Source organism: Eriocheir sinensis, chromosome 55 (assembly GCF_024679095.1).
Source record: "Eriocheir sinensis breed Jianghai 21 chromosome 55, ASM2467909v1, whole genome shotgun sequence".
NCBI lineage: Eukaryota > Metazoa > Arthropoda > Malacostraca > Decapoda > Varunidae > Eriocheir > Eriocheir sinensis.
This window is the reverse complement of record NC_066563.1, coordinates 7,368,916-7,396,209: the sequence shown is the minus strand read 5'-3', so window position 1 is coordinate 7,396,209 and position 27,294 is coordinate 7,368,916. Positions and strand designations below refer to the sequence as shown.

Sequence of the window (27,294 nt, the reverse complement as noted above, 5' to 3'; positions counted from 1 at the left end):
CGTCTGAGAAAACGGGTCGGGTCTCTCCTCTCAGCGTGGCGCGAGACACCACAAGTTGAGGTCATGGACGTTTAGGGAAGGAGACGTGACTTTGTTTGGTATTACAAGACACTTTGCCATCTCACATCACCTATTTCTAAAGGTCAAAGAGGGGATCAGTCAGGTTCTAATGAGAGTTTCTTTTGGTTCACGGTACAGAAGAATGGTCAGACTACCACCAGGGTCATAAAACTACCCCTGGAAATGCCCACAACTCCTACGAAAGCCTTGTCAAATAGGTGTTCTTGGGCGGCGAAATGTCTCATGATACGACCCTTTGTTTCTCCTTCACGTGTCGGGGAAAAGCCGATCCTCCTCCATTATTGACGATGTTTGCGGCGACGCTGTTACCCGGGCTGACGGCGGCGGCGGAGGAGGAGAAGGAGGAGGTGAAGAGGGAGGATAAAGAGGACGACGACAAGGACGAGGAAAAGTAAGAAGAAATAAAAGGAGGAGACGAAAAAGGAGGTGAAGGAGAACGAGGAGGAGGAAAAGGAGAAGGACCGGGAGGAGTAGGAGGTGGAGGAGGTGAAGGAGGCGAAAGAAGACGAAAAGGACGGAGAAAGAGGATAAGGCGGACGAGAACGAAAAAGAATAATAATAATAAGAAGAAAAAGAAGTAAAAGAACAAAGGAAAGAAGGAGGAGGAGAAGGAGGAGGAGAAGTTAGAGGTGGAGGAAGAGGAAAATGAGAAAAAAAAGAATAAAAAAAAAAGAGAACGAGAAAAAAGAACGAGTGAAGCTCAGCGATAAATACTATGTGTGTAGATTGAGGAGTATCTGTGGTGGCGGCAAGTGTGATTTAGGTGTAGGTGGGTGGGGGGTGGGGGGAGGGGGTCATGTGGTGGCGGGGGCGGCGACGGGCGGGCTGACGATCACTTGGACTCAGACACTGAACGGGGCAGAGCGTAGAGCACCTTGGCTTCTCAGGTGAGCACACACACACACACACACACACACACACACACACTCTGAGAGGGAAGGTCACTAAAGGGGCTATTACACTGGTAAAATTTTCCGTGGATCTTCAGTTAAACCACGATTTTTGCTGGCGTGGTTCTCATATTTCCGTGGTGTTCTGACGTGTCCACGATCTTCCAAAACTACGGTAGATTTCACCGAAGGACGACGGTATTACTCACCATCATCATCAGCAGCAATAACAAGAAACAAATGAGAACCACGCTAGCGGAAATCGTGGTTTGACTGAAGATCCACGGAAAATTTGCCCAGTGTAATAGCCCATAAGGCGGCGGCAAGTAGCATTAATTTATATTTCTTTATCCGTAAATTTAATTATGTGAGTTTGATCAAAGTAACAGGTTTCCAGACTTGAGTGAGCGCACTACTACACACTGAGCCGACATTTAGGCGAAAAAAAAAGTAATAAGTGTGTGGTGGTACGCACAGGGCTCCTCATTACAGAAAAAAGCACATAGTGGGTCGTTTATGCCCCAAGAAGACGAGGAGGGAGGTGGACATAATTAAGATAACGTAGCCGCGTATCCTGACTAACGAACCATGGAAGTAGGTGTCAAATTGGGCAATTATAACCAACGCCGAGGCGGACGAGGGCGAGGGGCGGCGAGAGGGTTCGAGCAGTTCGGGTGATGAGCTACCGGCACGCAGGTCAGTCAGTCAGTCTCTCTCTCTCTCTCTGTCCGGCGTTCACGGCTTCGAGGGGCAGTCAGACACACAGGCGGCCCGGAGTGATATAAGCCGCGGCCACACTCGCAAACTGAGGGAACTTGGGGTCTGTGCGCGGGCCTTCAGGGAGAGGAGGAAGAAGGACAGTTTTCGGAACTCTGTCGATCTCCTGAAGAAGCTCACGTCCCTGCCGGCGCCGTTACCTCGATGCTCTTTTCGCTCTTCTGACTCTTTTTGTTGTTGTCTCTTTTCCTTCTTTATCTGCGGGGCTTCGGGAGAACGAGAAACGGCGATCCTCCTCGTCGGGGTTATTATGCTAAGTGGCGGCGCGGAGGAGCGGGATAAGCCAACCCGATGATGGCCTTGTCGCGGCGATAAAGGAGAATTTCCAGATTAAGTCTTGCAATGGTGAGGCCGCCAGCACGAGTCTCAGGGGGTGACAAACCGCGGCGCTGGCAGGGACACGATACGCCTCCGCCCCTACTCAACACCGCATAGGTCGGTATGGGGACATTTACTTAGTTCGACCTGCCATCTGGTGGCCCTCTTGGAACCTGCCAGATCCAAACTTCCGGAGTCCAGCGAGGCTTAAGTGGCTTTTTCTGTACCAAACTAGTAACATATCAGAGTTGTAATGATTACTGTTAGGTTAACACCAAAAAATCTGAGTGCTGTACATGATTCATGTCGTTGTAATAAACATTGTTGGCAAAATAAGAGCATTCATCGATATATCTTACAACACTCCATCCAGTGATTCACAGGAATGCATCAATGCGGGCTCATGGGTGATAAATATTTCCTTCATGCACGAAAAGAGAAGTCAAACAAGTAACACAATGGTGCCAGGCTTTCAATTTCCTACAAGTAGTGGTGGAAGGCGTTGAAGATTTTGATACTCGGCATTCCTCCGGCGGGTGCACCGCTGCCTCACACACGCTGCATTCCTGTCTCTCCAAACAGAGCACGGGAGGCTGTTTACGCTGCAGCAAATGATATCGTACGTTCTCGGCAGCAAGTGCTAACTTATTTCACATTTCTAATTTAAATCATAATATTTACATTTTTAGCATATAATATTACATTCACCATACTGAACTTCAAACGAGCAACATAAAGCATGTGACGATTGTTGCTGTCGGGAAAAAATATATATATTTCAACTCATTTTCTTGCGTCTCCCCGTTTTTTTAGTACTTCTACCAAATCAAGTGTCTCAATCCTGTAGCTATGTTCCAAGACAGCCACCAGATGGCAGGTCGAGCTCAGTGAAGGACCCCATTGTCAGACGCTTCCACCTTTCACATCAACTATTAGCAAGAGCTTAAAAAGGAGATCAGCCGGGTTCTTTTGAGTTTTAATTTTGGTTCATGGTACAAAAGAAGGGTCAGACTACCACCAGGCTCTTAAAACTACCCCTGGAGATGCCCAAAACTCCTGTGAAAGCCTTGTCAGATATGAGTGCTTGGGCGCGGAAATGTTTAAGAACACGACGCTTAGTCTTTGCGAGAAAACAGTATAATTAGTACATGGGAGACAAGGAAGCGGCGTGGCGGTAAGGGATGTACCGGTGGCGCTCACTTTCGTTCCTCGGTTACTTGTGGCGCCACCTGTGTACTGACGAGACGCGCCATTAATATTATACGATGCAACACATTGTTCGCTGTCTGCCCATCGCTCCGCCACGACTGTACGAAATGTGTGTGTGTGTGTGTGTGTGTGTGTGTGTGTGTGTGTGTGTGTGTGTGTTACTCATGCTTGTGTTCTTGGCAGTGCCCGCAGCAGCAGCCATGAGGGTTGCCTGCCTCGCACTTCCATTGCTGGTCACCTCCGTCACCTGTTCGTTCCACTACGCCAAGGTCAGTCTCGTATCCCCTCCTCCCCTCTTCTCCCTCCTCCCCTCACCTCCTTCAAAATCAAGGGCCGTCTGTGTGTGAAAAAACGCAACAATAAGCTGAGCCTTAGGCCTCTTACACATGAGGTCACTTAGCAGTGATTCTCAGTAGCGCTGCTGCTGGTAAATGATAGAAATAAATGGAGGCTTTCACACGCAGGCACGACCACAAAAACGTAGCGCTGCAGACAGATTTGAGTGGTTCGCTACTCCACCGGTGGCGACCACAAAAAGTAGCGCTGCTGGTCACGATACATGGCACTCAATGGGAGCTTGCACACGTAGCTGCAGCAGTGCGTGCGTAACGCGCCTGTGGCGCTGCTAACGCCCGACTCAGTTTTAGCAGCGCTGCTAAGTGACCCCGTCTAAAAGGGGCCTTAGCAGTGCTTCTCAGCAGCTCCGTTAAAATTGAGTTGGGGGTTAGTATCGCCACCGACGCTCCTGAGTATCACTGCTGCAGTGCTGCTGAGAAGCGCTGCTAAGTGGCCCCGTTTACATTTGTCGAATTTCTTCACTATTTTCAATTGCCTCATAACATTTAGTAATTCTTTTACTTATTCATTTGCTTTAATCTTTAAGTACCGTTTGATAAGTAAGAAAACAGGAAGACTAAAGCGAGTGTCTGTGGTCGGCAGGTGGACACCTCATTTCCTGACACCATCGCTCCGTGCCTCCTGAGCTCCAACATCTTCAAGGCCAGCACCTCGCCGTCCCCGGTTCAGCTGCGGTGCGGCGCCGTGTGCAGCTTCACTCCCTACTGCAGCCTCTTCTGTGTCGCCGGTGAGTGGCGAGGCGAGGCTGCTGTGACACGCTAAACGCTGATACTTTACGTGACCCAAAACACTTGTTACACGCATCTTATTCTTTTCCAGGGCTCAAGTGTGACACGTTCAACGCCAAGGTGTCAAAGGAGTGGGTGGGGCCCGGCAGCGGCGCCTACGTGTATGACGCCTGCTTCTCTATACACCCGCTGGTGGGGGACGCTGCGCTGGGCTCCCTCACGTCTGCCGCCTCGATATACTCTTCCTACAATCACGCGTTCGCCGTAACCGAGAACTTCTTTTGCTCCAGCACAACTCGTTGTTACGAGAGCAATATTGACAACCCGCCGTGGTGGCAGGTGGACCTCGGCGCGCCGCAGCTCGTGGTCGGGGTGAGGATCAGTCAAGTCGGCCTCATCGACAGTAACGTTGAGTTCCGCGTTGGCAACGACACAGCGGTGGCCAACAACGTCTTGTTGCTGCCGCCGCCCACCGCGACGCCCAGCGGGGGCTTGGAACTCGTGCCCTACACGCCAGTCGTCGGCAGGTACTTCTTCGTCACGGAGCCACACAGTTCTGACATCCGCCTCTGCGACGTCTGGGTCATGACGAAGTTTCTCGACTGAACACAGGAACGCGGCGGAACACTCCTAACGATGCACAGTAATAGAACTATATTCTAATTTGTGTATCGGGTCTCTGTATAATACCGTGAACCCCTATGGGCACGACATAGGTATGTACGACGAAAACAAATAATAAATATTGACAAGTGTTAGTATTCCTCACTGACAGTGTACCGACGCACGCATGGCTTCCCCGCCGCCAACCCTCCACACCTGTACGACGAGTGCTAGAAAGGTATTCCACATGGGCCAAACACATCACACACACCAGCGTGGACAGATGGCATCCCTGTTACCCGACGTCGATGAGGGGAGTGGCTGATGACCTTGGGGTGCTGATCGTCCCTCTCCCTAACCATGAAACACATCTCCACGGCGTTACCTGGAATTCCTACAGCACCAGCACTGCCAACACTTGCTGCAGGAACACCACTGATGCAAGATTAGATAACTGACATCCATAGACAGCAACAGGCGGTGGCTGAGTGGATAGCGTGACGGCATCGCGTCCCGCCGGGTGCCTCAAGCTGGGATATTTCATTCGCCTCCGAGTGGCCTAAGGCTGCCCATATGCTCTCCAGACCACCTATCCCCGGACTCTAGATTATCTCCCTAAAAGAGTGGATCAGTGATGAGCTCCGGGGGGGGCAGCATGAACCAAGCAAGATGGCGCTACTATAAACAGTTGCCTGCGCCGCGACAGGCTGGGTCCGACCACCAGGCCCCACCAAGAAAGCTTACCGGCGTTATAGATGGAAACGTAAAAAAAAAAAAAACAAGTTGGCGGCATCGGCGTTTAGGGAAGGGGCGTCGACTTTGCTCCTCCTTCACGTGTTACCTGCGCTGACGGCGACGGAGGAGGAGTGGGGGGAGGAGGAGGAGTGGGGGGGGAGGAAGAGGAGGAAGAGGAAGTAGAGGAACACGAAAAGGACGAAGAAAGAGGTTAAGGAGGACGAGGAAGAATATGAATAAGAAGAAAAAAAGGAAAGTAGAAGTAAGAAAAAGAAGAGAAGGAAGAAGAAGAGGAGGAGGAGGAGGAAGTAGAGGAACACGAAAAGGACGAATAAAGAGGTTAAGGAGGACGAAGAATAGAATAAAGAAGAAAAAAGGAAAAAAGAAGTAAGAACAAGAAGAGCAGGACGAAGAAGAGGAGGAGGAGGAGGAGGAAGTAGAGGAACACGAAAAGGACGAAGAAAGAGGTTAAGGAGGACGAGGAAGAATATGAATAAGAAGAAAAAAAGGAAAGTAGAAGTAAGAAAAAGAAGAGAAGGAAGAAGAAGAGGAGGAGGAGGAGGAGGAAGTAGAGGAACACGAAAAGGACGAAGAAAGAGGTTAAGGAGGACGGGGAAGAAAATGAATAAGAAGAAAAAAAGGAAAATAGAAGGAAGAAAAAGGAGAGGAGAAGGAAGAAGAAGAGGAGGAGGAGGAGGTGTTGGAGGTGGAGAAAAAAAAAGAGCATAAAAAAGGAGAATGAGGAAAAAAAAAACGAGAGTGAAGGTTAACAGTTAATAACAACAGCGTGTGTAAAACTGGGGGAAATATGTGGTGGGGGGGGAGGTGTGATGGAGGTGTGAGCGAGGGGGATGCGGGTGTGTGTATGTGTGTGTGGGGGGGGGGGAGATGTGGTGGCGGGGACGGCGACGTGCGGGCTGAAGAACACTTGGAGTCTGACACTGAACGGGGCAGAGCTTAGAGCACCTTGGCTTCTCAGGTGAGCACACACACACACACACACACACACACACACACACTAACTAACTAACACACTAACGAACTAACACACTAACTAACTAACTAACCATTCTTTTTCATAAGGTAAGCAGTCTTAGAGCGCGAAGCAACATGACGAGAGAATATGCGGAGCCGGAGTTTTAAAATAGTTGAAACTTTAGTGATAATCCGCTGGGGTGTTCCAGTGAAAATAAGTCGTCTTTCACTTTCCACAACCTCGATTTTCAACCCTCCAAAGCACGCATATTAGTAAACAGGTTAAACAGACAAGCATAATACAACTGAAACTAATTAACACATACCATTTTGGCCACCCGTAAAAAACAGAGACAGTTACAGGAACGTATGAGAGGAGATTGGCAAGGCTGAGGCGGTTCTCTCATGTAAAAGTTTGCTGCTGAAGAAGAGAAGGAAAAATTGGCAAAGTGTTTTAAGGTACTTACAGGGCTTGCGAAGGTTGTCAATACCGACTGCTGCTTCCCTTCGGTGACACATCTGAAACGAGCACCAAGGAATGAAACTAGAGTACAGACACTATTGGATGGCACAAAGTCTTTTAACCCTGGACGGTAGTTTTTTTTTCTTGATTTACAGGGTAGGGTGGGTCATCGGCGAGACCAGCTGATTAAAGAATGTCAAGAATAAGTGATTGGCCAGAATAGTTTTGTATTACTTTTCTCTCTTATTTTTAACTTTCAACTTGCAACTGACCAAAGAAAAATATTAGAAAAAAGAGATTCATATTTATTAAAATGCTTACAAAAAAGTTACTCGTCACTTTTCACAGCGTACAATTAGTTGCGCGGAGTTGGACCGGTCTCCTCTACGACCCTGCCCTACCCATTCAAGATTAAACCGGGGGAGGAATAACCTTTCACCTTGGACAGCACAATAGAATGCTGAAGACAAGAGCAAACCTTATCACCTCAACACTAGGCATCCCGAAAGGTGTTTAATTGCGTTTACTTGAGATTTGGATAATGTGATCTGAGGGTAACTAATTCTAATACTGCGGTTTCGTTTTGTGGTGACTTGCTGGGTGAAATAGAGTAGGACAAAACTATACTTAATCCCCACTAAACATATGCGTTCCTTGAGGTTTGGATAATGTGGTCTGAGGGTAACTAAATGATCTAATCCTCCACTTCTTTTATGGGAGCAGCTTGGGTTTGGTACAGTGAAGTTAAGTAGACGAAAACAATCTTGGTCCCCTAAAACAAAGACCGTCTGGAGAGGCGTTGGAATGCTTTACTTGTGGCTTGGATAATGTTATCTGAGGGTAGCTTATTTTGATCCTCCACTTCTTTTATGGGAGCAGCTTGGGTTTGTTACAGTGAAGTAGACAAAAACAATCATGGTCCACTAAAACAAAGACCAAAGAACGAAAAGAAAATAATGGAGGTGAAGAGAGAAGAGAGGAAAGGAGGAAAAAGGGGAAGGGGAAAGAAAAATGGGAAAGAAAGCTAAGAAGAGGGTTTAAAATAGTATACCACATCATCATCATCATCATCATCATCATCATTAGTTTCCACATCAGTTTTATTTTCATGGCTTTTATGGAACGGTGTTTGAATGCTTTACTTGGGGTTTGGATAATGTGGTCTGAAGGTAACTACGTAATTCTAATTCTCCAGTTTCGTTTTGCGGGGACATGTTGGGCTTGGTAGAATAAAAAAAAGGTAAGAAATGAACAATCTTGATCACGTCCAAACTATAGTTATTCTTTTTCCTGAATTTTTCTTTTCGTTTTATACTTTTCCTCTTCCTTAATATTTCTTTTCCTTCTATTCTTTCTATTTTCCTTCCTTTTTTCTTCTTACTTCTTGATCTTACTTTTTCTTTTCGTTTTACCTTATCTTTTCCTTATTTTTTTTCTTCCTTTCATTCTTTTTCTTTTCCTTATTTTTTGTTTTCTTTTTCTTCATTTTATTATTTTCTTTTCCTTATTTTTTTTCTTTTTCTTCCTTTATTCTTTTTCTTTTCCTTTCATTCTTTTCTTCATATTTAAACCCTGAACGCCGTGTTGCTCTTACCTTCTTTTTATTTTTCGTTATTTTCTTTTTTTCTCACCTTTTTCTCTTTTCTTTTTTCTTTATTTCTTTATTGCTTTCTTACTTTCCTTAGCTCTTCAAACCCCAAGCTGCTCGGACACTTTTTCTTTCCTTCCTTCTTTTTCTTCACCTTCGAGCACAGAGCTGCAATTTCCTTTCCTTTTCTTTATTTATTTTTCCTTGCATCGTTTTTTAACAATTCTGCTTCCGTGATCGAGAGCGTGTAGTTACGGACGACAAATGGAAGAGAAAACGACCTAAAGAAAAAGAAAACGCGATGCAGGTAACAATGAACCCGGGACATGCACATTCTTGTTCTGCAGGAAGTAATACACATGAGACAGACAGACAGGAATATAGCAGGGTTGGTTTGATTAAAATTTAAAGAACATGTGAACCAGTTGTAGAGGATCTCATCTCAGTCTTGCTTCTCCTCTCAAATCTCTTTTATCTGTCACTTTACCTGCCTCGCCCCTTCACCTCCTCACCCGCCCTCCCACACCTGCGATTTACTACCATTGCCTCGTGTCTCTTTTCGACGCTCGGCACAGTTAATATTTTGCGTGAAGGCGCCCCTTAAACACATAACCTGTCCCTGAATTAGATTTACGTCTTGCTCAAGCTCCGGCGTTCATAGACGAAAAATAAGAGAAATATCTACCGCTTGAATTTTAAAAGCACGATAAATCATTTGTTATACTGTCGATGTTTGTCTGAGTTTTGGTTGTGTTTGGTTAGGTTTGATTTGATGTGGTTTGGTGTGGTTAGGTTTGGTGTGCTGTAGCCTCTCATAATGTTTTCTTTTAATGGATAGCGTCTAGCGGGCCTTTTTGTTCCTGTTTTTGCTTTTTCCCTTGATGTATAAAAAAAACACATTCAATTATCAACGTCTGGCCATGGCTCGTGTGCATTTGTTAGTGGTCCGTGATATGGGAGCCAGAAATACTGGTGACGTGGAGGAATGGATATGGAGCAGTACTTTTTATGGTCATGCTATTTCTCCCACTCTACTAATTTATGCATTTTGTCGTCAGCGTTTGGCCGTGGTTCCCTTATTGCTACTGGCGGTCGAAGATAAAAGAAAAGTGAAAAAGAAAAGGGGAGGTAAGAAGTAACGTTTTTTCATGGGAACTTCTCAACGTCTTATTAATGTATTCTATCATCGACGTTTGGCAGTGTTTTTTATTTATTTATTTTTTTTTATTGCTACTGACGGGCGATGAAAACAGAACAAGTAGAAAGGGGAAGAGGAGAAACGTTTTTTTTTTTTTTTATGGTCCTATTACTACTCAACGTCTTCTTATTAGTGTATTGTCATCAACGTTTGGCAGTGTTTTTTTTTTATTGCTACCGACGGGCGACGAAAGCAGAACAAATAGAAAGGGAAAGAGGAGGAGAAGCGTCTCTTTGTGTGGAGTATATACTTTTTCTCAATGACTTCCTATTTTAATGCTTACTGTCATCAACGTTTGGCTGTGCTTTGCTCAATGCTCGTGGCGGTCAATGATAACGAAGAATAAATGGAAAGGGGAAGAGTGGAGTGAAGAGAAGAGTTTTTTTGTTGACATGAAGGCAAGTGGTATTTATCCTTTTTCACTGTCTACTCCTTTATCCATTCTGTCTTTGGGCGCGGTTTGCTTTTTTTTTTTTTTTAACAGCTAAGGAGACAGTTCTAGGGAGTAAAGAAAAATATAAAAAAAAATCCGCTACTTACTACTCCTGAATAGAGGTCAAAGGAGTGGCCAAAAAGAGAGGTCAATTTCGGGAGAAGAGGTGTTATTTATATTGACGGTCGATGAAAACAGATATAAAAACGAAATGAGGAGAAGCGTTTACTTGTGGACATAAAAGAAAGTGATATTTATCCTTTTTTTCCCGTCAGCTTGTTTATTCACTCTGTCATCAACGTTCGGCTGCGGTTAACTTATGATCTTGACGGTCGATGATAAATGAAGTACAAACGGAACGGGGAGGAGAAACGTCTTTTAGTGTGGACATAAAGGCAAGTAGTGTTTATCATTTTTCAACGTCAACTTATTTATTCACTCCGTCATCAACGTTTGGGAGTGTTTTCCTCATTTCTATTGTCGGTCGATGATAAATGAAGTAAAAACGGAACTGGTCTTTTAGTGTTGACATAAATGCAAGTAGTGTTTATCCTTCTTCACCGTCAACTTATTTATTCACACTATCATCAACGTTTGGGAGTGGTTTGCTCATTCCTATTGCCGGTCGATGATAAATGAAGTAAAAACGGAACGGGAAGGAGAAACGTCTTTTAGTGTTGACATAAAGGCAAGTAGTGTTTATCCTTCTTCACCGTCAACTTATTTATTCACTCTATCATCAACGTTTGGGAGTGGTTTGCTCATTCCTATTGTCGGTCGATAAAAACAGAACAGGTAAAAGAGGGGAGAGGAGACGAATGTAGTGTGAAGGGTTTTTCTTGGCGCGTGACATGAAAATACGCGCGTTTTTACCGTAGACATTTTCGTGTGTTCTCTCGCTCAGGTTTTTACGGTTTGTACTCATAGGTCCTGCCCTTTAGTTCTTGCCGCGGTTCTTGATTACAGGGGCGCCTCGCAGCATTCGTGTAGTACTAGCGGGGCGGAGGAAAACCGATAATTCTTCCTGATTATTTTATAGTACAGAAGACAGACGAATTCCAACAGTACAAGGAGGGAAAACGTTCGCGATTTGTTACTTGTGTCTCTTGTTGTCCCTGAAAATGAATAAAGCAGATGGCAGTGATTAGTGAGGCATCCTTTTGTTCATGGCTCAGAGAAATGTTCGAATCGTTGACTTGGTTTAGCGGTGCGTGGTTGGGTGTCGTGTTCCTGTGACTTAAGAGGCGATGTTTTCTCTTGGCTGTCAGAGGTTCGAGTAAGCTATGGGACAAACACGAACTTAACCTAATGCCTCTGTGAATCTTAGAAACGGTGTTCGTGCGACTCAAAGGAGACTTTTGTTCATGGCTATCAAGCGTTCAAGAAGGTTATCTCAAAGACACGCATTAAAATTAATGCCGCCGTGAATCGAGTCTAAGGTGAGCGAAAGTTGGAAAGTTTCGTTTAGTCGGCGCAACATCCGTGGTCATATGCCGGAGAGAGACAGAAGGGAAAGGAATAATAGGAGAAGGGAACAGATTCCAGGAGACGAGACACAACCCCCGATTAATACCTGGTACCCATTCACTGCTGGGTGGACAGGGGGGTAGGGTATCGTAAAAGCCGCCCAAATTTTTCCACTCCGCCCGGGAGTCGAGCCCGGGCTCTCCTGGTTGTGAGCCGAGTATGCTAACCACTGCACCACGAAGCCCTCCTAAGTTGAGCGATATATAAAACAGTTTACCTGGCATGGAATAGGTAGGCGTTCTTTTTTCTACGGTAAAAGGAACGACAGCTCAAGGGTAATAAACAGAGAGAAAAAAAAAGCCCGCTAATTCGCTGCTCCTTTTGCAAACAGAAGAATTGTCCAGAAGATCCTCCCCTCATGAAAGAGTTGAAGTCGTAGGCAGGAGGAAATAGACAAAGGATGGCTGTTCAAGAAAGTTATCCCAAAGACACGCGGTGAAACTGATGACACCGTGAGTAGAGGTTGAGTTACTTAAAACTACTCATGTGGCATGGAATAGGTAGGTGTTATTTCTTGTACTGAGTAATTTTGTAAGAAAGATTTTACTCGGCATTTTGTTGCGGGATTTTTTGTTCTCTATAATTAACTTTAGAAGATAACTTTAATTCTTGGCATTTTTGTTCCGTTTTTTTTTTGTTTGTTTTTTGCTCTCATTAACTTTAGCAGAAACTCTTACTCTTGGCATTTTCTGTTGCGGGTTTTTATGTTGTCAATTTTTGTTATATATTTTTGCCCTTGAGCTCCTTCTTTTACCGTAAAAAAAAAAAAAACAATAATGAAAAATATCTCTAGGGGTAATTTATCTCAAGCGGTTCAACAAAATCTGCCATCCGTGCATTGCTAAGCTCCACATGACTTAATTAAAACCCAAACTAAGCTCGAAATTTCAAACCCGCCGGGCCCGCGAAGCACAACCTGGTGAGTCCGTCAGGTGAATGGCGTGGCCGAGTGATTAGCGTGACGACTAACTGAAACGCGGGACTGGGGTTCGCTTCCCGCCCTCAGGTGTCACACGTGGCCAGGTGGTCTGTAATTACCTGCCCCTTCGCCACCCCCCTCCCCTGCTCCTCCTCAATCTGGTGGCTCGAGGCTCACGGAGACGCCACGATAAACGACACAAATGAATGCAAATTACGGTGCAAACGAGCGATGAAGTGAATATTATAAGTGTTCCATGAAGACAATAGGGAAGGTCTCCTACTACTACTACTACTACTACTACTACTACTACTACTACTACCACTACTACTACTACTACTACTACCACTACTACTGCTACTACTATTTCTACTACTACTACTACTACTACTACTACTACTACTACTACTACTACTACTACTACTATTTCTACTACTACTACTACTACTACGAGACCCTGAAAGTTTGCCATGAAAAAATAAATTAACACAATACAGAAAGTTCCAGAAAGATATAAGGGAACGACTACTACTACTACTACTACTACTACTACTACTACTACTACTACTACTACTACTACTACTACTACTACGCTCGTAAGGACACTCGCTTATGATAGACTTTCAAGATCCTTAGTGACAACAACTCGAGAAGCTTAGAGTAAACAATAAGCTTCTAAATACTCTTGCTTGTCTTACTTAGTGCCTCTCAAACAGTTATTTTAATCTCACACCCCGATGGACAGAGGTGAAGGAAGCTTGTAAAGGCGGAATCACCAGTAAGAGGCTAAGCGCTGTTGTCCTGTCGAGTGGAGTTCATGGGGTCGTTTGTCTCAGGCTCCGATAAGGCTCTTGGGCGTCCTTCAGTGTCGGTGACGATGTTGTGAGTTGTGAGCACAGACAAAGTGGGATTAGGGTAGTAGCAGTAGTAGGAGAACGCGTTGCTTGTTCATTGAAGGAGGAGGGGGGGGGTCTTCCTTGTCCTGTTTAGTTATGTTTGTTTGTTTGGTTGGTTGGTTGTTGTTGTTGTTGTTGTTGTTTCGTTTTTAGTTTAGGCCTTTATTTTCCTTATGTGAGAAATAGCATTGCTTACGGCGCTACTATTACTACTACTACTATTACTACTACTTTTACTATTATTATCAGTATTATTATTATTACTATGTGGTAAGAGTAATAGTAATAGCAGTAGTTGTAATAGGAGGAGAAGGGGGAAGGAGTAAGAGGAGTAGAGGAGGGAGGATTAGGAGGAGGAGGAGGAGAAGGAGGAGGGAGGAGGAGGAGGAGGAGAAGAGGGAGGAGGAGGAGGAGGAGGAGGAGGAGCCGTAACTTTAGAAACTAACCTAAACAGACACAAAAAAACTACAGGTCAAGAAAAGGCCAATGTGTGTGTGTGTGTGTGTGTGTGTGTGTGTGTGTGCGTGTGTGTGTCCTGCTAACCATCCACACGCACAAATGCACACTTCCTCCTTCCACGCTTATACCACACAACAACCTAATAACAACCAGTAATGGATTCGTATTTTTACTTCACTTCACGGATCAATTTTCGCTTTTTTTTGTAAGATGAATATTTGAGTAGGACACATGAGAGGGGGCGTGGGCTATTACGCATTTCAGCACCTCTGTTACCTCGATTTGCTGGATTTTCTCGGTAACAAAGTGTTGGATCACTATTATACCTTGCCACAGTATATTTCACACCTTGCGCTAATTTCTGACTGCATAGTGCATTGCCAGAAGTGTATGAGTAAGCTACACACTCCTGACAGTTGAAAGAAATTCCCGATATCCAGAGACTGTATTCGGACACAGTCATCACTCCGTCACTCCCTAGACCCGACCCACCTCTCCCACCCCACCTGTATGATCCCTCCTTCCTCTCTCTCTCTCTCTCTCTCTCTCTCTCTCTCTCTCTCTCTCTCTCTCTCTCTCTCTCTCTCTCTCTCTCTCTCTCTCTCTCTCTCTCTCTCTCTCTCTCTCTCTCTCTCTCTCTCTCTCTCTCATGGATTCATAACCATCGGTGCATGGTGTATGCCTGAAGTATATAGAAATGTGGTATACCAACATCCACGTGTCATTTATTTAGAGTGAAATAATGGGGAAGTAAAGCCTTGGGTGCGGTAATGTGGAGGGTGATAACGAGCGAGAATGATAACAACAGTAATAATAACGGTAATACTACTACTACTACTACTACTACTACTACTACTACTACTACTACTACTACTAACAATAATAATAACAATAATAATACACACACACACACACACACACACAATAATAATAATAATAATAATAATAATAATAATAATAAAACATCACGCACACAACACACACACACTAAAGGCAGAAGTAAACGCCCCAGTGTGTGTGTGTGTGTGTGTGTGTGTGTGTGTGTGTGTGTAACTACTGTGTATCTTAACTACCACGGCTTTTATGTTTTCTACACACAAATATTCATGTTACAATATATATATATATATATATATATATATATATATATATATATATATATATATATATATATATATATATATATATATATATATATATATATATATATATATATATATATATATATATATAAGAAAAAGACAAGTAAAGAATAGTTCAGTGAACCCTCTGGTAAAGCAATAACGTAAATCAAAGGTAACGAAGAAAAAAGAAAAAAAGAAAATGGGCTCCATCTTTCATTCCTCAAAAAAAGACAAAAAAATATCGTCAACGATGTATATTTGGACGTAAGGTTTATTTTTCTTCCGGTCGTAAAGTGTGTGTTGTTCAGTTTATCGACACACGTTTCGGTTGGCGGCCTGCGTGACACCTTCCCATAATGAAGAGCAACTATAATGTGTCTTGTCACGCTGAGTTGTGGGTGGCCATGGTACCTGAGTAAAATTATTATCTACTTTTTTTACAATAAAGAATGCAGTTCAGGGGCAAAACATAAATGAAAAAAAAAAAAAGCCCGCTAATCACTGCTCCTACCTACACCCAATTTCTACCTCCCATTCATATAGTTCACAGTTTACGCATATAATTTATCAGCACATCTCGGTTGACGGCCTCCGTGACACCTTTCCGAAATGAACAGCAAATATAATGTCTCGTCACGCAGAGTTGTGGGCGGTCATGGTTACCTTAGCAAAATTCGTATCTGCCTTTCACCCAGTATCTTCATCCTAGCAGTATCAATTTCATGCACACCTTCGCACACCTCTATTTGCGGCCCACGTGACACCTTCCTAAATTGCAATGCTCATATAATGTGTTTTGTCACGCGGGGTTGAGTGGTCATGGCTACCTAACCAGAAATGTCCCTCAGAGCGCCACACATTTGCACGTTACATTAGTCTACCCTGTGGTTATCTTCACCGTTCTATCATTACGTTAACGCAGAATTCACATCTACCTTACACTCACTTTTTTCAACGCCTTCAGTGTATCAATTTTATGCTTTTGTCGAATAGCCTCCTGTTTAAACCATTTGTCTTCCGTTTTGTTCTGTTTTGTTTCTTTCCTTTCCCCTTTTTTTGTTTTGTTGCTTATCACCCTTTTTTATTTTATTCGCAAGTTCCTACTCGTTGTCCTATGTACGGTGGCTCATACATATTCGTTTCGCTAGTCTTTTTTGATTTTCCTTATGGTTTATCAGCCGTCTTTCTTGAATTCGTAAGTTGCTATACGTTATTTTATGTATACGTTGGATTATACACTTTCGTTTCACTATGCTTTTATCTTTTTCTCTCTGTCATTCCTAACACGCATATTCTGTTTAATTTCTCGAGTTCAAGGGATAACGTTTTTTTCTATCTTTTTCTCTCTATGTCATTCCTAACACGCATATTCTGTTTAGTTTCTCGAGTTCAAGGGATAACGTTTTTTTCTATCTTTTTCTCTCTATGTCATTCCCAACATGCATATTCTTTTTAATTTCTCGAGTTCAAAGGATAACGTTTTTTTCCATCTTTTTATCTCTATGTCATTCCTAACACGCATATTCTGTTTAATTTCTCGAGTTCAAAGGATAACGTTTTTTTCTATCTTTTTATCTCTATGTCATTCCTAACACGCATATTCTGTTTAATTTCTCGAGTTCAAGGGATAACGTTTTCTGAAGTTCCCTTTGTACCAGTAAACGTTAAACCTCGTTATTCTTTGTACTGTCGCGGTTTGAGTCCGTGTCCATCTTTGGCTGTGATCTCTTTTTTTCCCTCCGCGTCAGGCTAACACTCTCCTATTCCATTTCTTCTCGAGTGCTCGTGAGTTAATGTTTTTGAGGTACCTGCGGGGCCCAAGTTTCTGTGATCCTATGTCAAGAATGGCAGGGCAAACTTTCGCATCTCCAAAGGGACACTATAATTTTGATAACACTGTTTCTTTTGAGTCTCCATTGCCTTACTCGAATTGCAAATGTCCACCTAAACAAAGAAACAGACAGACAGACAGACAACCATGCGTGAGGGAAAGTCTAAAAGAAGAAATTGGAACATGCATAAATCAAAACTTTTCTCCTCTCCCTCCTCCACCTCCTTCACAACTTCCCGCTCCAGCTCTCCCTCTCTCCTCTCTCTCTCTCTCCTTCCCGTCACGGCTACACGTCACCCAGGCCTTGCAACGAAGGAAAATATTGCGTTTCCATATTCGTTTCACATGTGTTCGATTTACGCACCCGGTCTCTCGCGGCTTCACACTTTGCGATGCGGGACGGGGCTCGGGGTGCAAGCGTCTCCTTGTGCCTTGTGACTACGAGCACTAAAAAGGTACCTCACTCACGATATGCTTGGCGGAGAAAGAAGAAGAAAAGACATAAAGAAAGAATGTGAAGTGTTTCCTACAGGGCAATGGGGAGGATTACGATGCAGGGACGAGAAAACACAAACTGGATAATTATTGTCTCAAACTTAATGTGCTTCAGACAATCTCGATGGAGGAAGAGGTAAAGATGTAGAGAAAAAAAGACAGCAAACAAATGGTGCGTCGTACGGTTAATGAGTACACTAACATTGAAGAAAAGAGTAAGAAAAGAAACTACTGGACAGGATTTGGTAAAGTCATCCATCCCTTTACTTAATAAATGGTTAATCTTAGGGAGCACCACTCCTAACCAATATTCGCAGTAATTTAGAACGTGAAAGAATTACTATTATAATGCATTTTCGTATGCGTTTTACCTTGGGGAGGGGCCAGGGGGGCAAGCCTCGTTAGTTATAAAGTTGGGTGGCTTCGATTTTCTAAGTCCACCATGGCGGAGAATGACTGTGTGGACCCCGCTTTAGGGTCTGCGCGGGGCCATCAGGGAGAGGAGGAAGGACAGTTTTCGGAAGTCTGTCGGACTCCCGCGGAAGCTCACACAGACACAGCCGGCACCGCTACCTCGATGCTCTTTCAGCTCTTTTGGCTCTTTTGTTGTTGTCTATTTTCCTTCTTTATCTGCGGGGCTTCGGGAGAACGAGAAACGGCGATCCTCCTCCTCGTCGGGGTTATTATGCTAAGTGGCGGCGCGGAGGAGCGGGATAAGCCATCCCGATGATGGCCTTGTCGCGGCGATAAAGGAGAATTTCCAGATTAAGTCTTGCAATCGTGAGGCCGCCAGCACGAGTCTCAGAGGAGCGACAAACCGCGGCAGGAGACACGAGCCACCTCCGCCCCTATTTAACACTGATACAGGAGATAAGTCGGGTTCTTTTGAGTGGTATTTTTGGTTTGTGATACAGAAGAAGGGTCAAAGTACCACTAGGCTCATAAAACTACCTCTGGAAATGCCCAAAACTCCTGTGAAAGCCTTGTCAGATATGTGTGCTTGGGCGCGGAAATGTTTAAGAACACGACGCTTAGTCTTTGCGAGAAAACAGTATAATTAGTACATGGGAGACAAGGAAGCGGCGTGGCGTTGAGGGATGTACCGGCGGCGCTCACTTTCGTTCCTCGGTTACTTGTGGCGCCACCTGTGTACTGACGAGACGTGCCATTAATATTATACACGGCCACAAATTGTTCGCTGTTTGCCCATCGCTCCGCCACGACTGTACGAAATGTGTGTGTGTGTGTGTGTGTGTGTGTGTGTGTGTGTGTGTGTGTGTGTGTGTGTTACTCATGCTTGTGTTCTTGGTAGTGACCGCAGCAACAGCCATGAGGGTTGCCTGTCTCGCCCTTCCATTTCTGGTCACCGCCGTCACCTCATTCCGCTACGCCAAGGTCAGTCACGTACCCCCCTCCCCCTCCTCCGCTCCTACCCCTCTGTCCCCCATCATCTCCTTCAAAATCAAGTGTGTCTGTGCGTGACAAAATAACGTAACAATAAGCCGAGTCTTAGTCATGCAATACTTTGTTTCTTTCGTGTCATTTATGTAGGTAAAATTTCCTCATTATTTTCAGTTGTTGCCTCATAACGTTTAGTAATTCTTTTATCTATTAATTTTCTTTAAACTTTGTGTACCGTCTGGTGAATAAGGAAACACGAAGACTAAACTAAGCGAGTGTCTGTGGTCGGCAGGTGGACACTTCATTTCCTGACACCATCGCTCCGTGCGTCCTGGGATCCACCACCTTCAAGGCCAGCATATCGCCGTCCCCGGTCCACCTGCGATGCGGCGCCGTGTGCAGCTTCACTCCCTACTGCAGCCTCTTCTGTGTCACCGGTGAGTGGCGTGGCGGGGTTGCCGAGACATGCTAGAGCGGCTAGACGTTGGTACTTTACGCAACCTAAAACACTTGTTACAATCTTCTTCTTTTCCAGGGCTTAAGTGTGACACTTTCAACGCCAAGGCCACGAAGGAGTGGGTGGGGCCGGGCAAAGGCGCCTACGTGTATGACGCTTGCTTCTCAATACACCCGCTTGTGGGGGACGCCGCGCTGCGCTCCCCCACGGCTGCCGGCACGGTATACTCTATCTACGATCACAAGAACGCCGTATCCGAGGACTTCTTCTGCTTCAGCACAACGAAATATTACGAGAGCGATATCAAAGGCCAGCCGTGGTGGCGGGTGGACCTCGGCGCGCCGCTGCCCGTGGTCGGGGTGAGGATCAGCCGAGTCGGCCTCATCGACAGTAACGTTGAGTTCCGCGTTGGCAACGACACTGCGGTGGCCAAGAGCGCCTTGCTGCAGCCGCCGCCCTCCTGGACGCCCAACGGAGGCTTGGAACTCGTGCCCAACACGCCTATTGTCGGCAGGTACTTCTTCGTCACGGAGCCGCAAATTTCTGACATCCGCCTCTGCGACGTCTGGGTTATGACGAAGTTCCTCGACTGAAAACAGGAACGCGGCGCAACACTCCTAACATCGTTTAGTAATATGGTTGGGGAAATGGAATAGACTCAGCAATCACTTAGTGCAGGGATAATAGCTTGTTTTAAGAGTAGACTGGATAGTTACATGGACGAGGATGACAGGTGGCAGTGAGGTGTGGGTGCAGTAAGGAGACAGGGTACTGGAGCGTACACCCGTACCGAAGGTAAACGAGGATCAAGCCTCTACCTGTAATGCCTGAAACTACACCTCACCCATCGTGAGTAGTGGGGGGGATTCTGGAGCTGCCCTGTGTAGGCCACCCGGCCTCTTGCAGTTTCCCTATGTTCTTATGTTCTTTATGTTCTTATGTTCTATGCACAGTAACAGAACTATATCTTATGTTTTGTGTAATGGGTCTCTGTATATATAGTATCGTGAACCAATGTGCGCACGGCACAGTTATGTACGACGGAAAAAATAGTGACAAGTGTTTGAGTTTCCCTCACAGCCAGTGTCCCGACGCACGCATGGCTTCCCCGCCGCCAACCCTCCACACCTGTACAACGAGTGCTAGAAGGTATTCCACATTGGCCTAACACACAACACACATATACATACGTGAACAGGCGGCCTCCTGCCATCCAACGTCGATGAGGGGCGTGGGTCATGACCCGAGGGTGCTTCCCGTCCCTCTCCCTGGCCATGTAACGTCGACGTTACCTGGAAGTCCTGCTCCACCACCACCCCTGCCACCCACTGCAGGAACACCACTGATGCAAGATAACTGAGGCCCACAGACAGCAACAGTGGACAATATTTCCTCTAGCTTTCGCCCCGAGACAGCCCCTTCCCCGCCCCCTGTAGCCCCTGTCGTGCTTTCATGAAGTGTAACATAGCCCCAAGTTCCTGCCGGAGGGGGGAGGGGGTGGAGGTAGCCAAGGAACGGAGGGTTTTAATATTTATTGATGCTGATGGCCACTTAATGCTCTAGTTGGCACCCGTACGTAGGTAACACGGGCTGGGCATGCGCGTGACCTCCTCCGCGGCCGCGTGCTTCCTCAGTGCATCCTATCAGTCTCGGTTACTTTTTTTGTCATAATTATTACGTAGCATTATTATTATTTTTATTATTATTATTATTATTATTATTATTATTATTACTATTATTATTATTATTATTATTATTATTATTATTATTATTATTATTATTATTATTATTATTATTATTATTATTATTATCATTATTATTATTATTATTATTATTATTATTATTATCATTATTATTATTATTATTATTATTATTATTATTATTATTATTATTATTATCATTATTATTATTATTATTATTATTATTATTATTATTATTATTATTATTATTATTATTATTATTATTATTATTATTATTATTATTATTATTATTATTATTATTATTATTATTATTATTATAATTATTACTATATATCTTTTTTACGGGTCAGGTTTATAACTAAGTGTTGTCCTTTTATTCTTCATAATTATATTACGGGATGTTTGTTCAATCCACCGAAATGAAATTTACTTTGGATTAAAGAGAAAATATACTTTTATTAAGTGTCTGCTTCCTGGTGATGATGAGAGGCGAGGGGAGAATCTGGCGGGCGACGTGACGGTGTGAAGAGACGATGATGGTCGGTTGAGTTTGGTGGCGGTTGCGTGTGGCGATGTCACTCGCGTGGACGGCGTAATGATGGCGAGTCGATGACGGAGGTGTCAAGGGAGGTGTTGTGAGGGTGTGGGCTCATGGAGTGGTGGAGGCGGCGGGGCTTGTGGTGGTGTTGGCGGCGGAGGGGCAAGGGGAAAGTGTAGTGAAGCGGGCAGGCGTGAAGGAGAGGGCGCGGCCTGTGGTTGGGTGGCGGGACAGCACGGTGGCGATGTAAGTGGTGCCGGGCGCCAGGGCGTGCAGCGTCCTCTCTTGGCGGCCCGCCGTGGTAGGCTCGCTGCACCACTTGGCGGCGAAGTTCGTCTCTTTGAGCGCCGCCTCCCAGCCACACTGTCGCGGCGGCCGTGTGCGCCACGTCTTGCCGCTCCTGTCCTCCTTCACCAGCAGGCAGTAGGCGTGGGAGCCTCGCGCCGCCGACCATCTCAGGGTAGCGGAAGTGCAGGTGATGCCCCTCAGCCTGACGCGGGCGTTGCGCGGAAGACGTGGGAGCGAAAGAGCGCGGGCGGAGTAAGAGGCGGTCAGGATTACCTCGCTCGCCGCCCCCGTGGGCCAGGTGATGAGACGCATCACGAGCACCTTGGGCAGAGTCTGACGTTTCTTCACCGCTAAGTGCAAGGCGCCCAGGTTCCCCGTGGCGCTGGCCAGCCGCTCTCCGTGGGGCGCCATCACCTTCAGTCTAAGCTTAGCCCCGCACGCCACGGCGATCACGTGCAGCCGTTTGCCTCTTCGACGCACACGAAACCTTGCCACAGCCGTGCCCACCGTCGACGGCGTCAGCCTCATGAGGGCGCCGGGCCTGAGGCGGGGTATCCTCCTGCTACGCATGGCGGGCACCAGCCCCGTGCCGAGGGGCGGCCCCGCGTGACCCACCTCCCACACTGCCACGTGCAGGGCTCGGCGCGGCGCGTGTGGCAACTCATACCACGGCTTGTCGGTGCAGCCCAGGATGGCCCGCGGCCACTTCTCGGCGTGGCGGGCGTGGGAGAGGGCGGCGCGGGCAGCGCAGAGGGACGGGAAGGGGCGGCCTTCGCTCACCGCCAAGCAGTAGCCTCCGCTGCCGCTGCTCCTGCCGGGAGAGAGAGAGAGAGAGAGAGAGAGAGAGAGAGAGACTTTTTCAGCGGCGGGCCGGTGCCCGATCATCGACATATTTGTATTAAATTGCACTATGTAAGATGTAAAAATAAATAAAGAAAAAAGAGAGAGAGACCATATGATTTATGTCGAAGAGGTAACGACACCGGTACCTGCGGCACGACAATCTGCTGACGATCACTCACCTGCCGCCGGGCCAGTGGAGGGTGATGGCCCGTCCGTGAGCGGCGGGCGTGGCGGTGACGAGCGCGGTGGTGGACGGCGGCGTCCAGAGGCAGGTGACGAGGATGTGGACGTGTGTGGCGCCCCGCCCGGCGTGCAGCTGTGTTTGGGGCACGTTAACCTTTCCCTGCCGCTGTCTCGCCTGTCACTCTCCCCTGCCCGTCATGCCCTTAAACTTTACATTTTATTGGGCAACATTATTTTGAGTTATTATCAAAACAGCAGCTGGTGGGAATCAAGCGACGCCTTGACGCACCTGCAGCACGTATAGGCCGGCGGGCGCCTCCCGCCGCATGAACTGCCTCGGCTCGTGCCCCTCGTACTGCTCCTCCACCACCGCCGCCTGCGTCTGCCCCTCCTCCACCGCCTCCTCCCGCGCTGCAGCCCCCACGCCTAGCCTTCCCGCAGGGACTGTGGTGTCATTGGGTCTGCTTGCCGCCTGCTGCCAGATTCTGAAAGAGGAAAATTCGTTCCGCCCGTCGCGTCGCAGCAGCTTAGTGGAGTTATAAGAGACATTTGTTATTGTGTTGTGGCGGTGGCGGTGGTGGAAGGCGCCGCGCCCACCCACTGAGCTAACGATGGCTCTTATCTTTTTGCCCCGCGGCGGCGGCGGCGTCCTCTCCTCGCGGCAGCGGTGGGGGCGCAGCGTCAACGTCCACGACAGAGGGAAGTCGCAGGGAGTAACAGTGATGGTGATGGGGCCACACTCCGCCAGGGGGAACACCAACCTGCGGGCGACACCAGACCTGCGTCACATCCTCCACACCTGCCACACCTCTCTGCACACACACACACACACACACACCAGACCACCACCACCGCGCTGCTCCCCACCTTCCACACACCTGTTTATGCATCCTCAGCCCCCTTCCGTACACACACGCTCCCATTTTCTTTCCCCGCTCACACCTGTTGCTGCTCTTTTAACCCCCGGGCCGTTTAATCATTCATGGCCCGCCTACACCGCGCCTCCTTAATACCTGCATACATCTGGTTGCTTATCTGCCCTCACGCACCTGTTGCATATCAAAAGCTCAATAAAACCTTTAAAAGCCTCCGGGAACTAAGTGGAGGAACATCGACTGGCTTTTTTTCTCCCTTTCCTTTCATCAGTGCCAACCCCAATCGCTCTCCGTCTCCTCAGCTTCAGTACAATAGGCTTCTTGTTCTTTATACCGAGTCTCGAGGCACAGCTCACCTTTGGGTCTGGTCATACTGCAGGAACGCCGACACCTGACGATCCGCCGGCAGGAGCTTCACGTCGTACTCATGATCCTCCTCCTGCACCGTCTCCTGTAGGATGTCAGCGGGGGACGGGTGGTGAAGGCAGGTCGAGGAGGTGTGTGTGGGGGTGCCGAGGCCGTGGCGGAGGGGGCAGCAGCAGAGCAAGACGCAGCACCGGATTATCATACAGCACACGTCGCCCCTCCGAGCCATCACCGCTTGACTGGACCTGAAAGAATGGTAATTACGACGCTTGATGGACGTGGTCATGCTCTCGACTTGGATCAGCGCGCGTGTGGGAGGGAAGGACGAAGGGACGCAGGTGATATCATTCCCTTAACTTGTACTGACCATGGCCGCTCCCAGGACGATGCAGGGGGGCAGAGAGTGCGCTTTTTTACTGGTGCGGACGGTGATGAGGTGGAGGGGATCAGAATTCACTTGTCTTGGTGGGAGGAAAGGACGAAGGGACGCAGATGATATCATTGTCTTAACTTGTACTGATCAGGGCCGCTCCCACGACGATGCAGGGGGCCAGGAGTTGCTTTTTTTTACTCTTATTGACAGCGATGAGATAACACGGCGCACGAGTGGGAGGAAAGAATAAAGGGAAGAGGATATTAGTATTGTCCTTACTTACACTGATCAGGACCGCTTCCAAGACGATGCAGTGGAACAGGAGTTGATCATTTTTACTCGTACCGACAGCGATGAGACGGCCGGGGATCAGAAATCACTTATCTAGCTCCTGGTGTGGGAATGGGAGGAAAGAACGAAGGGAAGCGGATATCATTACTGTCTTTACTTATAATGACCAGGACCGCTTTCAAGACTATGCAAGGAGTCGGAACTTAATCTTTCTTTACTCGTACCGACGGCGATGAGACGGCGTGGGTCAGGTCTCTTGTTAGTCCCTTGAGGGGGAAGGAAGGACGAAGGGAAGCGGGTGTTGTTACTGTCCTTACTTATAATGACCAGGACCGCTTTCACGACTATAGGCAAGGGGTCGGAACTTAATCTTTCTTTACTCGTGCCGCCAGCGATGAGACGGCGTGGGTCAGGTCTCTTGTTAGTCCCTTGAGTGGGAGGAAAGAACGAAGGGAAGCGGGTGTTGTTACTGTCCTTACTCTGACCAGGACCGTTACTATAGTGAAACCAAATTGTCGAGTCCGTTTTGGCATTGGCTCCCGCGGGTCCATTCCTCCCCTCTGCTCTGCCACACAGTCCCAACACCTATTTTTTCCTCTCATATGGCACCTATAGCTTACATATGAGAGGAAGAGATAGGTATTGGGGCTGTGTGGCAGAGCAGAGGGGAGGAAAGGACCCACGGGAGCCTACGCCAGACCGGCCTCGACATACTGGGAAGACTATAGGACGATGCAGGAGGTCAGAACTTACTCAAGGGAAGGAGGGAGGGACGCAAGGCACGGGAAGGCGACGGCAGGAGAACGAATGAGCGGTGCTGTTTAGAGTTTCAACACGCTTCTGTACTCTCTTTTCTACGGGCAGTGATTAGCGGGATTCTTTTTTATTCACATTTATTTTTTTGCCTTTGAGCTTCTTCCATTACTGTAGAAAAAAAAAAAAACGGGCACGGCTCCAGTATGAAAAGGAGAAAAAAATAAAGAAGGGTAGAAAGGAGGAGTTGGTACTTGCAAGAGAGAAAGGTGAGAGATGGTCGAAAAGGGCAAAGGAGGAAGGGATAGTAAGATGAAGGGAAGGTAGGCAGATGGAAAGGGGAAGGGAAGGAAAGTAGAGAAGGGCTTTATTTTTTCTTCTCCATTATATATTTTTTTGCCCTTGAGTTGCTTCCTTCACTATAAAAAAAATCCTACTGACAGAGATGAGGAATGGATCAGAAGCCACTCAAAGGAACGGTGAGAAATGAGGGCATAGAGGGGGCATAGCGGGGGGCATAGCAGGGGGGCCCAGCGCACAGGGGACGTCAGGGTGCCAGCTGTGTTGCCCTGCCAAGACCCGTCACCCCCAAGACTGATGTGTTTATATTTTTACCGCCTGACACTCGCAAGGTAAATATACGGCTTGGGCGTTGTGGTGGGCGTCCGTGCTCTGTGGCGGCGGGGAAATATTGTGAGTTACGAGTGATCATGTTCCTGGAGGAGGTCGAGGAGGAGGAGGAGGAGTGGGAAGACCAGGACAAGCGGGCGGTGGGAGCTTCAAGAATGGCGAGCTTCCCCTTCTCCTCCACCCTCCCTCCCAGCCTCCCTCCAAGGCATTAATATTCTCCTTGCTACACTCGTCTTTTCGTCTGCCTCAAAATAACATGCTTGGACCTTCTATTAAACTGAAGTTGGACTATTATGACTTGATCGACGGCCTGCGCTATTATCAAGGCGGGGAGGGGACGGAGGTGGGGGCGGGAGGGAGGGAGAGTGTGTGGGAGGGAGGGAGGGAGACATGGTGGGTGGGATGACAGTGGGGGGTGGGGAGTGGGGAGTGTAAGAGGCAGTAAAGATGGGACGATGTGGGCGTGGGCGGGGGATGGAGTGGAGGGTTAGGGAGGTTTCGTAGTGGGTGTAGGAGTTTAGGAAAGACGGAAGACAGAAGTAGGTGAATGTGGGTGTGGGTGTAGATGGGTTAAGAAGGGAAAAAAAAGAGGAAGGAAAGGCTGAAAGTCGGACGGAGTGGAGGGCGGGGGAGATTTAATAGTGGGTGTAGAATTGGGTGGAGGAAGTAGGTGGGTGTGGGCGTGGGTGTAGGTGGGTTGCAAAGGGGAAAAGAGGCAGGAAACTCGGAGGTAGGGGTTGAAGGCTGAGGTTGACGGAGTAGAGGGTGGAGGAGGGCTAGTATTGGGGGTGGATGTGGGTGTGGAGAGGGAGAAAGAGGAAGGAAACGTAAGTGAGGTAGGGAGGGAAGGCTGACGGACGAGCGGCTGCCTCACTAGACCATCACACCACAGGAGGTTTTTCTATTGGGCGCGGTCGACAGCGCTCCGCAAATCAACCTTCCCTTGGCTCACGAGTGTTTACTAACGAGACAAACAGGGACGGGCCGTGG

General features: G+C 47.1%; 3 protein-coding genes across 7 annotated transcripts in view; 2 read left to right on the top strand and 1 right to left on the bottom strand.

The window, feature by feature from the left end:
- Positions 1 to 916: 916 nt before the first annotated feature.
- LOC126983988 (uncharacterized) lies at positions 917 to 5,115 on the top strand. Of its 4 annotated transcripts, none has more exons than XM_050837285.1 (4): positions 917 to 968; positions 3,459 to 3,544; positions 4,215 to 4,359; positions 4,452 to 5,115. In XM_050837285.1, the coding sequence occupies exons 2-4, from the start codon at positions 3,476 to 3,478 to the stop codon at positions 4,964 to 4,966; spliced, it is 729 nt and encodes a 242-aa protein (XP_050693242.1). In that variant the 5' UTR covers positions 917 to 968; positions 3,459 to 3,475; the 3' UTR covers positions 4,967 to 5,115. The 4 variants fall into 4 exon arrangements, with proteins under 4 accessions (XP_050693242.1, XP_050693241.1, XP_050693243.1 ...); XM_050837284.1 differs by lacking the exon at positions 917 to 968 and adding an exon at positions 1,334 to 1,791; XM_050837286.1 differs by lacking the exon at positions 917 to 968 and adding an exon at positions 1,334 to 2,093.
- A 1,504-nt stretch (positions 5,116 to 6,619) lies between these two features.
- LOC126983989 (uncharacterized) lies at positions 6,620 to 21,301 on the top strand. Its single transcript, XM_050837287.1, has 4 exons — positions 6,620 to 6,677; positions 18,919 to 19,001; positions 19,300 to 19,444; positions 19,543 to 21,301. Exons 2-4 carry the CDS (start codon positions 18,936 to 18,938, stop codon positions 20,055 to 20,057), a joined length of 726 nt encoding a protein of 241 aa, XP_050693244.1. The 5' UTR covers positions 6,620 to 6,677; positions 18,919 to 18,935; the 3' UTR covers positions 20,058 to 21,301.
- Positions 21,302 to 21,600: 299 nt separating this feature from the next.
- LOC126983985 (uncharacterized) overlaps positions 21,601 to 27,294 on the bottom strand; it is a 6,798-nt gene continuing 1,104 nt past the window's right edge. The window contains exons 1-5 of one of the 2 annotated variants that reach the window (XM_050837279.1): positions 24,914 to 25,144; positions 24,248 to 24,502; positions 23,306 to 23,777; positions 23,013 to 23,149; positions 21,601 to 22,801 (exon numbers count right to left, since the gene is read on the bottom strand). In XM_050837279.1, coding sequence (XP_050693236.1) covers positions 21,814 to 22,801; positions 23,013 to 23,149; positions 23,306 to 23,777; positions 24,248 to 24,486 — 1,836 coding nt within the window. In that variant the 5' untranslated portion in view covers positions 24,487 to 24,502; positions 24,914 to 25,144 and the 3' untranslated portion in view covers positions 21,601 to 21,813. Of the gene's footprint in view, positions 22,802 to 23,012; positions 23,150 to 23,305; positions 23,778 to 24,247; positions 24,503 to 24,913; positions 25,145 to 27,294 lie in introns of those variants that run through there. The other variant, XM_050837278.1, reaches the window with a different exon arrangement.

Coding starts and splice junctions, on each gene's coding strand:
- LOC126983989 (XM_050837287.1), top strand. CDS start 18,936: ATGAGGGTTGCCTGTCTCGCCCTTCCATTTCTGGTCACCGCCGTCACC. Junction 19,002..19,299: donor CCTCATTCCGCTACGCCAAG/GTCAGTCACGTA, acceptor TGTGGTCGGCAG/GTGGACACTTCATTTCCTGA. Junction 19,445..19,542: donor CAGCCTCTTCTGTGTCACCG/GTGAGTGGCGTG, acceptor CTTCTTTTCCAG/GGCTTAAGTGTGACACTTTC.
- LOC126983988 (XM_050837285.1), top strand. CDS start 3,476: ATGAGGGTTGCCTGCCTCGCACTTCCATTGCTGGTCACCTCCGTCACC. Junction 3,545..4,214: donor GTTCGTTCCACTACGCCAAG/GTCAGTCTCGTA, acceptor TGTGGTCGGCAG/GTGGACACCTCATTTCCTGA. Junction 4,360..4,451: donor CAGCCTCTTCTGTGTCGCCG/GTGAGTGGCGAG, acceptor ATTCTTTTCCAG/GGCTCAAGTGTGACACGTTC.